A 13,488-nucleotide genomic window follows, 5' to 3' on the forward strand; every position below is an offset into this window, starting at 1 on the left:
GGACACATCCTCTATATACACCACATGGGACACTGTTGTGAATTCTGCTCTTGGGCTCCCTCCGGCGGTTGTTGGTGGTAGTGCAGTTGTCTTGGGGTTGTAATCCAGGACAGGTGTTTCTGCTTATTGCAGCTCTATTAGGTATTTAGGTGTGTAAGATCCATGAGTCAATGCCAGTTGTCCATTGTACTTGGAGGGATTGCATCTCTCTCTGGCTCCTCATGCCCTGATGCCAATTCAGCTAAGATAAGTGTCTGGTTTTTTGTCTCTGTGCACACATTCAGTGTGCTTTGCAATTCAGTGCAATTCTTTGTGTTTTTGTCCAGCTTAGACTTTGTTTGGATTTTTCAGTCATGCTGGATTCTCAGGAGATGCAGATATACTTTCTATGTCTTTAGTTAGATGTAGTATATTGGTATTATCTGCTGTGGATATTTTTAGGATTTTAATACTGACCGCTTAGAATTCTGTCCTATCCTTTTCTGTTTAGCTAGAAGTGCCTCTTTTGCTAAATCCTGTTTTTCTGCCTGCGTGTGTTTTTCCTCTTATACTCACAGTCAATATTTGTGGGGGGATGCCTATCCTCTGGGGTTCTGCTCTGAGGCAAGATAGAATTCCCATTTCCATCTATAGGGGTATTTAGTCCTCCGGCTGTGTCGAGGTGTCTAGGACGTGTTAGGTACATCCCACGGCTACTTCTAGTTGCGGTGTTAGTTTAGGGTTTGCGGTCAGTACAGGTACCACCTACTCCTGAGAAAGTCTCATGCGGCTCCAAGGTCACCGGATCATAACAGGACACATCCTCTATATACTGCACCACACGGGACACATCCTCTATATAGTAAACCACACGGGACACATCCTCTATATACTACACCACACAGGACCCATCCTCTACATACTACACCACCCGGCACACATCCTCTATATACTACACCACATGGGACACACCCTCTATATACTACACCACACAGGACACATCCTCTATACACTACACCACACGGGACACATCCTCTATATACTACACCACACGGGACACATCCTCTATATAATACACCACACGGAACACATCTTCTATATACTACACCACACAGGACACTTCCTCCACATACTACACCACACAGGACACATCCTCTATATACTGCACCACATGGGACACATCCTCTATATACTACACCACACAGGACACACCCTTTATATATGACACCACCCGGGACACATCCTCTATATACTAAACCACACGGGACACATCCTCTATATACTACACCACACGGGACACATCCTCTATGTAATACACCACACGGGACACATCCTCTATATACTGCACCACACGGGACACATCCTCTATATACTACACCACACGGGACACATCCTCTATATACTGTACTACACCACACGGGACAGATCCTCTATATACTGCACCACACGGGACACATCCTCTATATACTACACCACACGGGACACACCCTTTATATACTACACCACACGGGACACATCCTCTATACACTACACCACACGGGACACATCCTCTATATACTACACCACACGGGACACATCTTCTTTATACTGCACCACACGGGACACATCCTCTATATACTACACCTCACAGGACACATCCTCTATATACTAAACCACCCGGGACTCATCCTCTATATACTAAACCACCCGGGACTCATCCTCTATATACTAATACCACTACACCACACAGGAGAGCTGGTAGATCCTCAATATTCTCATCATTTCACTCTTGAAATCTGTGGTGCCAATTTAAAGTAATTGACTATGAATTTGTTCTCGCTACCTAATGTTACTTGCACCTCTGGAATTAGATTTTTTTTCTGATATTATCATTCCTTACTGTCCATAGAGCAGAAATATTATGCTTCTGCTGGGGTTCATCATCTTCATAGACAATATGATTCAACTTTTTTTTTTCCTCCAGCATCCAGCATGCAGTGAACCTGTTACTCGCCTTCTCTCCTTCTCCCTCTATCCCTTCCTTTCGCTCTGTGGTTTTTTATTCAGTCTTTGCTCTACTACTGAGTCATTGTGCTGCTTTTGGCTCGTGGCTCTTACATGGTTTTTCTGCTCAGTGCGGATTTTGCTCCAGAGTTAATCGTTCAATTTTATTTTCTGCTAATGCAGATGTGATTCCCTTCACTGTCGCTTTCTACACATTCGCTTAAAGAGAGACGAGGGAAAAAAAACATCAATAAGGCTTGGGCTATGCAGAAATCTCCAGATTGAAGCTCCTGACTATCATTCATATGAGACTCCTGTTTCATTTCTTTTAGGCCTCTGCTGCAGAGATGGAGAAAATCAGGTAAGTGACCCTTTATTTTCCTATTAAGTGTTGCAGTTCTCTTGCGAGTGGCATTTCTAAGAATGAACATTTGCAATGGGGGAGGGGGATTTATATATTGCGTTGACTTATGCAGTAGGTGATAGACTCTCAATGCAATGTAGTATGTGATATCTGATGTATGCATTTTATTCAATGAATGCATATCTGCAGAAGCCTTTCCATGGGGTCTCAGAGAATAATATCCTTTGCTAGAATGAGGCTTCCAGACCCCCTGCCCTGTGGTCTACTGCTGTCTTTGCTATTTGCTTGCTGCCATGTGTTGTGTGTATTTTTTGTATATTTTTGTAAAGCAGCAGTGTATATGTATCACTGTGTACAAGCGTCTCTTTGTATCATAGCTGTTGCCTTGTGTTTTGACTCCAGATATGATGCTCTATAGGCATAGAAGGCTCTCAGACCGTTGCTGTATAATGAGCATCCTGCATTCTAGCCACCGGAGCCTTCTAGGCTAAACTACTGAATCTACAGACCCTTGCAATGTACACTCATTAACTAAATAGCAGTTAGTGGCCTAATTCGGTGGCATTGATGCCTAAATCACAGTGATTTATAACTCCTGAATTTGGAGAATTTAATTAATTAAGTTCTTTAAAACACGAGAAGGCTGGAACTTTTAGGTTTGGTAGAAGTGTTGGAGTCACTTTGTAATTGGGGTGATTGGTGACTTGTTGGGCAAAGTGGTGAGGGTTGATAATTTCTGAGTTCATATCAAGAGTGATTACTGTGTGGGCATTGGTGTGGTTAATATAGAATGATGACCTGCGGCACTCTAAAAATTCACAAAAGAGTTGAAGCTTCAAATAATTTTCAATTTAATGAAGAGCCAACATAATGGGAAAACAAACATCAATCCACCCGATGTTTCGGCACCATTGCCTTTGTCGGCTGTTCATTAAAATGAAAATTATTTTAAACTTCAACTCCTTTGTGACTTTTTTAGAGTGCAGAAGGTCATTATTCTATATTGTATCTGTTTTCCTTTGAGCACCATTCTCCTATATATAGAGTGCACCACTTCTGACCGGCTCTATTGGTGTGGTTAAGACATGGTGGAAGACCAATGTGTTGGGCACATGGTTAATATGAAGAGTGATTACTGTTGGTGACAGGCTGAGTAATTACTGTTGGTGACATATGGGGGTTGTCAGTGTGCTGGTAAAATCTTTAATAAATGGTGAGTTTATTATTTGTGAGTTATGCCTGTTGAATTTGCAATTTCTTAGAGACAGGGTTGATAGGTGGTGGGCCAATATATGAGGGTGGTAAGTGTGCTCGGAAAAGGTTGGATAAAAGGTGGGTTTTTCCTGGTGAGTTATACCTGTTTGATGGTCAATCTCTTAGGGTTGATAGATGGTGGGTTCAAATTAAGAGTGGTCAGTGTATGTGGGTAATGTGTTGATAGGTGCAGGGTTTCTATGTGATATAATTAGTGTTGGGACAGGCTTGATAGGTGATGGGCTGATGCACGGGGGAGCTCATCGAGGTGGGAAAAGTCGTGATAAATTGTGCATTGGTTCTTGCTGAGTTACTCCTGTTGGAAAATCAATCTCTAGGTAAAAATGTTGATTGGTGGAGAGCTCATATCAGGGGTGGTCAGAATATGTGGGTGTGAGATATGGGAAAATGATATCTAATTGATATAATTTTGATATCTGATGGAGTTCTCTATCAGATACAGTTAGGCCCAAAAATATTTGCTCCAAACTCAGCCACCACCAGGATAAAAGAGAAGTCAAATACACATCAAACAATGGGACCTCATTACCCAGCGAAGGCCCTTCCTTTCTTTAGCTCAAGCAAATAGGCCTTTTAAACTCTCCCCGTGGGGGCCAAAAGGCATAGACCCTGTGTCCCTCAGCGCAAAGTCCAGCAATTATCACAGGGGTGTGAACTCTTGTGCGGTTACCAGCCAACTGGCTTCCTTTGTTGGACTCAAGCTGACACGCAGACATATTGGCACCACAGATTCCAGGCTCAACTGCACAAGGCTCTGAGATATTGAATCTAGAAAATGACCTATAATAAAGGAATGCAATATCTCTGACCCTAGCCGAGCATATAATCGGAATCTGCATTCCTTTCCCAACAAGCCCATACCATTCGGCCACCTCTAGGACTGCCTTATTGAGTTATAAAGCATAACTACCAGGAATTAAATACAGTTGCTGTATTTTGTCTCGATGCACAGATAATATAAAGCAGATCCCAGTAGCGCCGCCGACCCATTTAGAACTTTGGGCGGAAAGTTATGGGCATCCACGGTTCTGGCCAGTAAACCATGCACTCATATATGGGAGGAGAGAGGCTGCACAGCCCAGTGGTTGGTGCAGCATGTGGAAGGGAGAAGCCTAGGGGATTATAGGCAGCTCCTCATTTTGGACTGAGTTTTTTTCTACTGGCAGGAGGCCCGTTGGCTGACGTGGCCAGAGAATTACGTAACAAAGATTTGGACCTGTGATTCATCCGCGCCTCCCTGTGGTCACATGCTACATAATACGGTAATTGTGATCTATATGTATCCTACCCTTGTACTACACTCCTGACTGTTTAATTGTATATTGTTCTTGTATATATATACCTGTATCTTTCTAGTGCGCCTTCCGGAGATTAAATATAAAATTAATCTTGGGCTGCTCTTTTATCTTGGTTCACGAATCTCCACGTCTGCACACTTGGTTGGTTATTATACGCTAACCCAGGGTTGGATTCTGACCCGATATAAGCCGGTTGTCGGATGGGGCGTATATCTAATGAGGAACTGGTGGCAGCATACCATACTGTGTTAGTGAGGAACTCTGACAGTAACGGCCGGGAGGTTTATATATATATCCCCAGCCTCGACTGGTGATATATATTCTGAAAGAGGGAATATAAACCTGCTCACCCGTGATGCATAAGCCAAGTTTCGGGAACATGGACTCGCTGTGTCCAGGCGTGTAGAATCCAAGAGAAGAAAATGTCCAGCTTCACCGAATCCGTGAAAATTTTTTTTCTTTATTTACAAACTTAAACATGGAGGTTACAAACTTCAGCACAAACCATATGGGTAAGAATCTCAACGCGTTTCTGGAGACTAAACTCCCTTAATCCCTTAATCTCTTATATATTCCCCCTCACTGGGAGCGCCTCAATAACTCGTACCTATAAGGGAAGCCTTTCCAGTGCCTATTTGCCCTCAGTGCAGTTCCCTAACTGACCTGGGTTAAGTGGTGGTGCCAGAGAGCCAATCCCTGCTGGGTCATTCTCTCCCCTCCCTAGAGGTGAATGAAGTCGACACACCCCATCACCTGTACGATCCGTCACAGTGGGCAATGGCTAGATAGGCGTTGGAGCCATGGGTGAAGACCAGAGCATTGAGCACAGGGTTTATATGTAGAATCAGTGGTGTGGTTTGATATTTTGTGGGTTGATATCAAGTGTCATGACTGTGTGTGAGCATTAGGGTGAACGACCAATCTGATGGGCACAGGGTTTATATGAAGCATGATTATTGTTGGTGACAGACTTGAAAGGTAGTGGGCCAATATATGGGGGTGGTTGGTGTGCTGGGAAAAGGGGTGATACGTGACTGGTTCATATATGGGTTGATTCTTGGTCGTTTATAACTGTTGGATTATCCAACAGTTTCCTGTGGACAGGGTTGATAGGTTGTGGGTTCATATTTTTAATGATCAGCATAAATCAGTTGATAAATGGTAGAGACCAGTATTTTGATCACAGGGTTTATATGTAGAACAATTGGAGTTCTGGACAGTTTTGACAGGTTGCAGCCGATATAAGGTGGTGAAGAGGCTTGATAAAAGGTTGGTTCACATGTGGCTTAGTCATTATCATTGTATGCCCTATTCACATCAGGCTTTGCCTCCTGTTGAACGGTACTTTTTAGAAAAAGAAGTTCCTACAAAACACTATGCCAACATTGTTGCATCTTGATGCTATTGACTTCACTTTTTCTGAAATCTAGATCTGCCTGGGTCTTTCTCTCAAATAGGACAAAAAAATGAACTTGCCCTGGGTTGGTAAGTGATTGGTGTATATATGGAATGGTCTTTGTTGTCAGTCACATGCTTGGGAAGTAGTGGGGATCCCTAGAAAGGATGGTCAGTGATTTATTGGACACAGGGCTGATACCTAGTGTGTTCATTTGTGGGATATGACTATCAATGTGTTTGGCATAGCTATATGGGTGGCAAGTTTATATTTGGGATGGTTACTGTGTTCTCGGACGCAACGGTGATAAGTGGTGGACTAATATGTATAGGATACTATTGGGACAGGTCTGCTACATGGTTGGTTCAGCTAAAAGATGTGATGATCAATATGTTGGGCAAAGGGTTGATAAGTGGTGAAATCATTTGTGAGATAGTTACAATGTTAGTGGGTTGATGGAACTGGTTTAATATTCATGATGGATGATAAGTGGTGGGTGAGCAGGTTGTTGTATTATAACTGTATTGGACACAGGATTAACAGCTGGTGAGTTCATGTGTGCAATGGTCAGTGTGATATTGGGCACAGAGTTGGTAATTGAGGGGTTCCAATGTATAATTGTCATTTTGGTGTTGACCAAAGGGCATAGGGTTGATTGGTGGTTGATGTGTAAACTGGTCACTGGTGTTGAGCACATGGTTGGTACGTGGTGGGTTCATCTATGAGTTGGCCACAGATGAACCCACCAATTAGCCTGTGCACAAGGTTATGTGGTTAGATTGTCTGTCAGATATTAATTGTGGACATTTGATCTGTGGCATGGTCATTGTGGTGTTTGGAGTAGAATTCATAATGGTTGGTGCCTATGTGAGATGAACAATGTGTTTTTGGGCATAGGACTAATATGTGGTTGATATAATCAGAGTGGTTAATTCATCTCTGGCATAGTTATTGTGGTGATGGGCACAGAGTTACTTATGTGTTTGGTTCATCTGTGGGATGGTCAGTCTAGTGTTGGTCATAAGGTTGGTAATGGTGGGTCTTGGGTCTTCTCTGAGATGGTCATTAATGTGTTGGATGGTGAGTATGATCGATTTATCTGTAGGATGGTTGTGGTAATGATAGGCCGGAGGGTTACGTGTTTGGGTCATGTGTGACATGGTCAGTAATGTGTTGGATTTTGGGTTGGTAGTGGTGACTGTGGGTCATTTGTGGTATGGTCAGTAAGATGTTGGGTATTGGGTTGGTAATGGTGACTGTTGGGTCATCTGTGGGATGGGCAGTAAGGTGTTAGGTATTGGGTTGGTAATTGTGACTGTTAGGTCATCTGTGGAATGGTCAGTAAGGTGTTGGGTACTGGGTAATGGTGACTGTTGGGTCATCTGTGGGATGGTCATTAAGGTGTTGGGTACTGGGTTTGTAATGGTGACTGTTGGGTCATCTGTGGGATGGTCAGTAAGGTGTTGAAAATTGGGTTGGAGGTGAATGGACAGTGCTGCTAGACAGATGAAAGACCCATCAGACTAGGCGATTTTTGTTTTTTTGTTTTTCTTATATGAAATATGACTGTATGAGACTTTAGTAAGGATTTGCTATATCCTTTCAGCTTGGATGAGAAAATCTCAGCACACATACAAAAATGAAAGTACTGATCTCATGGGTCTGTATAGACACCTACCACCCAACCTCCAAAAATTGTTAAACTACAATTCCTTAAAGACTTCAGGGCAACCTGAGGGCTGAGGTTTTGCAACAGATGGAAAGCAATCAATTGTGGATATGTGCACATTTTCTTATATTCTGAAAATATCAAATATTACATTTCTGGTATTTTATTGTCAATTTTAAGCAATAATCTACAACAGAGAAAGGTTATAATCTGAGCAGGGTGCGGGGTGACTTTATAAATCCTTTACTTCATTTATCTCGTAGTGAAGCTACAGAATATCGGGACACCTGAAGTTTTCTGTTAAACGGAGCAAAGCATTGTGGGAAATCAAATGTGAGATACATTTTACTGTATACTGAGCAGTTCAGTCACATGACTGACAATGGGGTGGAGCTAAACAGTTGTCTGTTTCCCATAACAATAGGCAGAATTTTGGAAGCAGCTTTGGCTCTAGAAAAAAGGACGCAAGGAAAGCTCAACTTTCCTGAAATGTTCTGGTTTTCAAAATAACGGAAAGCTCTGCCACGATTTTGTGTACAGATTCTCCATCTATTATTAGAACCATAGATTTAATTTTGGTCCAGCAATTCCTTGGTATAAAGCTATTTAACCCCTTAACGACCAGAGGTATTTTTGTTTTTGCATTTTTGTTTTTTGCTCCCCTTCTTCCCAGACTCTTAACTTTTTTTATTTCTTGGTCAATATGGCCATGTGAGGGCTTGTTTTTTGCAGGATGAGTTGTACTTTTGAACGACACTATTGGTTTTAACATATTGTATACTGTAAAACGGGAAAAAAAAATTCCAAGTGCGGTGAAATTGCAAAAAAAAGTGCAATCCCACAGTTGTTGGGTTTTTTTTTACCATGTTCACTAAATGCTAAAACTGACCTGCCATTATGATTCTCCAGGTCATTATGAGTTCATAGACACCTAACATGTCTAGGTTTTTATTTAAGTGGTGAGAAACAATTCCAAATTTTGTTGAAAAAAATCTGGGCTTATTTTTTGTGCGCTGAAATTATGTTTTTAATAATACCATTTTGGTGCAGATATGATCTTTTGAATGCCTGCATTTTATTGCAAAGTTGTGATGATAAAAAAAAAACGTAATTCTGGCATATTGACTTTTTTTTCTCATTACGCCGTTTAACGTTTTGGTTAATTCTTTTTTTATATTGTTAGATCGGGCGAATCTGAATGCGGCAATACCAGATATGTGTATATTTGATTTCTTTTTATTGTTTTATTTTGAATGGGGCAAAGGGGGTTATTTGAACTTTTATATTATTTTTTAATATTTTTTTAAAAAACTTTTTTTGTACTTTTTGCATTCTTCAATAGTCCCCATGGGAGACAAGAAGCTGCAGTTGTCCGGTCTGCTCTGCTACATACAGGCAATGATCAGATCACCTGTATGTAGCAGAATTGCTCACTAGGGTTGAGCACCGACCACCGGGCGGCACTCATAGCAATCCAGCAGTGACAACCATAGAGGTCTGCTGGAGACCTATGGTTGTCATGCCGGCCCATCGGTGACCCGCGATAACGTGACGGGGTCACCGATGGGCAGGATTTCCGGCGCGCTTTCTGGAAGCGCAAGTTAAATGCCGCTGTCCGAGATTGAAAGCGACATTTAACTAGTTAACAGCCAAGGGTGGATCGCGATTCCACCCACGGCTGAACGGGCACATATCAGCTATATAGATCAGTTGTCATGTGTCTGGAAAGGTGCGGGCTAAGCGCCAAAGCCTGCACTAAACAGGGGGAATCCAACATCGGCGTACTATTACACCCGATGTTGGAAAGGGGTTAAAAATCATTACCCTTTCAAGTAAGAAGGTTCCAGAATGCAGCTGTGAATGTCTATACCTTCAAGTAGATGTTTGAACCCCATTTTAACTTTCCAAAATCTAAATAGATGATTCTTGCCTAACTCATTCTCAATATTTTGACAGTGATTTAAGCTTGACTTCTCACATGCAGGGCTCTAGGTCTCCTGTATAAATAAAGTGCTAACTGATAAGACTATGTCTGTCTGCCACCACCACTAGGGGGAGCTCAGCTCCCTGTATACAGAGATACATAAGATTCTGTCTGCAGCCACCACTAGAGAGAGCTCCCTGTATACAGAGATACATAAGGTTCTGTCTGCAGACACCACTAGGGGGAGCTCCATGTTTATAGAGATACATGATAAGATTCTGTCTGCAGCCACCACTAGGTGGAGCTCCCTGTATACAGAGATACATGATAAGTTTCTGTCTGCAGCTACCACTAGGGGGAGCTCCCTGTATACAGAGAGACATGATAAGAAACTGTCTGCAGTCACCACTAGGGGGAGCTCCCTGTATAGAGAGAAACATGATAAGATCCTGCCTGCAGCCACCACTAGGGGGAGCTCCCTGTATACAGAAATATATAAGATCCTGTCTGCAGTCACCACTAGGAGGAGCTCCCTGTATACAGAGATACATGATAAGATTCTGTCTGCAGCCACCACTAGGGGGAGCTCCCTGTATACAGAGATACGTGATAAGATTCTGTCTGCAGCCACCACTAGGGGAGCTCCCTCTATACAGAGCTACACGATAAGATCCTGTCTGCAGCCTCCACTATGGGGAGCTTCCTATACATAGAGATACATGATAAGATTCTGTCTGCAGCCACCCCTAGGAGGAGCTCCCTGTATACAGATTCATGATAAGATCCTGTATGCAGCCACGACTATGGGGAGCTCCCTTTATACAGAGATACATGCTAAGATCCTGTCTGCAGTCACCACTAGGGGGAGCTCCCTCTATTCAGAGATACATAATAAGATCCTTTCTGCAGCCACCACTAGGGGGAGCTCCCTGTACACAGAGATACATGATAAGATTCTGTCTTCAGCCACCACTAGGGGAAGCTCCCTGTATACAGAGATACATGATAAGATTCTGTCTTCAGCCACCACTAGGGGGAGATCCCTGTATACAGAGATACATGATAAGATCCTGTCTGCAGCCACCACTAGGGGGAGCTCCATGTATACAGAGATACATGATAAGTTTCTGTCTGCAGCTACCACTAGGGGGAGCTCCCTGTATACAGAGAGACATGATAAGAATCTGTCTGCAGTCACCACTAGGAGGAGCTCCCTGTATACAGAGATACATGATAAGATTCTGTCTGCAGCCACCATTAGGGGAGCTCCCTCTATACAGAGCTACACGATAAGATCCTGTCTGCAGCCACCACTATGGGGAGCTTCCTGTACATAGAGATACATGATAAGATTCTGTCTGCAGCCACCCCTAGGAAGAGCTCCCTGTATACAGAGATCCATGATAAGATCCTGTATGCAGCCACCACTATGGGGAGCTCCCTTTATACAGAGATACATGCTAAGATCCTGTCTGCAGTCACCACTAGGGGGAGCTCCCTCTATTCAGAGATACATAAGAAGATCCTTTCTGCAGCCACCACTAGGGGAAGCTCCCTGTATGCAGAGATACATGATAAGATTCTGTCTTCAGCCACCACTAGGGGGAGCTCTCTGTATACAGAGATACATAAGATCCTGTCTGCAGCCACCACTAGGGGGAGCTCCCTGTATACAGAGATACATAAGATACTGTCTGCAGCCACCACTATGGGGAGCTCCCTGTATACAGAGATACATGATAAGATTCTGTCTGCAGCCACCATTAGGGGAGCTCCCTCTATACAGAGCTACACGATAAGATCCTGTCTGCAGCCACCACTATGGGGAGCTTCCTGTACATAGAGATACATGATAAGATTCTGTCTGCAGCCACCCCTAGGAGGAGCTCCCTGTATACAGAGATCCATGATAAGATCCTGTATGCAGCCACCACTATGGGGAGCTCCCTTTATACAGAGATACATGCTAAGATCCTGTCTGCAGTCACCACTAGGGGGAGCTCCCTCTATTCAGAGATACATAATAAGATCCTGTCTGCAGCCACCACTAGGGGGAGCTCCCTGTATACAGAGATACATGATAAGATTCTGTCTTCAGCCACCACTAGGGGAAGCTCCCTGTATGCAGAGATACATGATAAGATTCTGTCTTCAGCCACCACAAGGGGGAGCTCTCTGTATACAGAGATACCTATGATCCTGTCTGCAGTCACCACTAGGGGGAGCTCCCTGTATACAGAGATACATAAGATACTGTCTGCAGCCACCACTAGGGGGAGCTCCCTGTATACAGAGATACATAAGATACTGTCTGCAGCCACCACTATGGGGAGCTCCCTGTACACAGAGATACATGATAAGATTCTGTCTTCAGCCACCACTAGGGGAAGCTCCCTGTATACAGAGATACATGATAAGATTCTGTCTTCAGCCACCACTAGGGGGAGCTCCCTGTATACAGAGATACATAAGATCCTGTCTGCAGCCACCACTAGGGGGAGCTCCCTGTATACAGAGATACATAAGATACTGTCTGCAGCCACCACTTGGGGGAGCTCCCTGTATACAGAGATACATAAGATCCTGTCTGCAGCCACCACTAGGGGGAGCTCCCTGTATACAGAGATACATAAGATACTGTCTGCAGCTACCACTAGGGGGAGCTCCCTGCATACAGAGATACATGATAAGATTCAGAAGATAAGCGCCTTTTAGTGCTGACTGAAGGTAGGCAGAGTATTTTTTTTCGCTCTGATTGCTATCAAACTAAATTCAGAAATGAATCATTACAGATTGCTAGATATCATCATGAGAAATGGTGAACCATATTTCAGAACCTCTTTATGGCCCATGATCTGTACGCTGCATATTTCCATTCAGAATATGGTATGTGGTAAATCTGCAGCCTCACCTTGTTCCTGCCTTGTCGTCCTTTTGGATGGAGCTGCAATAATGACGTTGTCTATTATTTATGCAGCCTGATTCACATGCCCCTGGCTGCATCTGTTTTCCTGCATTAAGTGAACAGTTTAACACCCCATTGGACTCGCCTGTCAGGCCTGTGCACAGTAAATCAAGCCTGATGCCTCTGGAACAAGACACAATTATTTTGTATGATCAAAATAGCCCTAAGATGCAATAAAGAGGAAAATAAGGGGAAAATATGGAAAATATAATTCAGGCAACAGGTCATGAAAAAGATGTTTCTAATGAACAATCCGGCTACAGGAGAAGCTTCATTCTTGAGTAATGATCAGCACGTAAGCTGGTGTGCACCATTACTATGGAAATAGCTGTCACTAAACAGTCGGGAGCGCTTGTGTATGGAGGGGAGAACAACGCCGGATAGCAATCATCACTGGGCAAGTGAGCTGACACTTCATCTATCCATCTATTGCTAGAAATCACATCAACCCCTGTATTATTGCTATCATCTATCTATCTATCATCTATATATCTATCTATTCTCTATCTATTGTCTATCTATTATCTATTGTCTATCTGTAATTTATATATTATCTATCTATTATCTATTATTTATCTATTATCTACCTATTATCTATTATCCATCTATTATCTATTATCCATTTATTATCTATC

The 13,488-nt window shown here is 43.0% G+C and overlaps 1 protein-coding gene across 6 annotated transcripts in view; it reads left to right on the forward strand.

Annotated features, from left to right (window-relative positions):
* Positions 1 to 2,023: 2,023 nt before the first annotated feature.
* Positions 2,024 to 13,488, forward strand: part of BEGAIN (brain enriched guanylate kinase associated) — a 255,185-nt gene continuing 243,720 nt past the window's right edge. For all 6 annotated transcript variants that reach the window (XM_077269282.1, XM_077269311.1, XM_077269289.1 and 3 more), the window contains exon 1: positions 2,024 to 2,323. In XM_077269282.1, the coding sequence (XP_077125397.1) occupies positions 2,310 to 2,323 (14 nt within the window). In that variant the 5' untranslated portion in view covers positions 2,024 to 2,309. The remainder of the gene's footprint in view (positions 2,324 to 13,488) is intronic.

This window comes from Ranitomeya variabilis, chromosome 1 (genome assembly GCF_051348905.1).
Source record: "Ranitomeya variabilis isolate aRanVar5 chromosome 1, aRanVar5.hap1, whole genome shotgun sequence".
In the NCBI taxonomy this organism is placed as follows: domain Eukaryota; kingdom Metazoa; phylum Chordata; class Amphibia; order Anura; family Dendrobatidae; genus Ranitomeya; species Ranitomeya variabilis.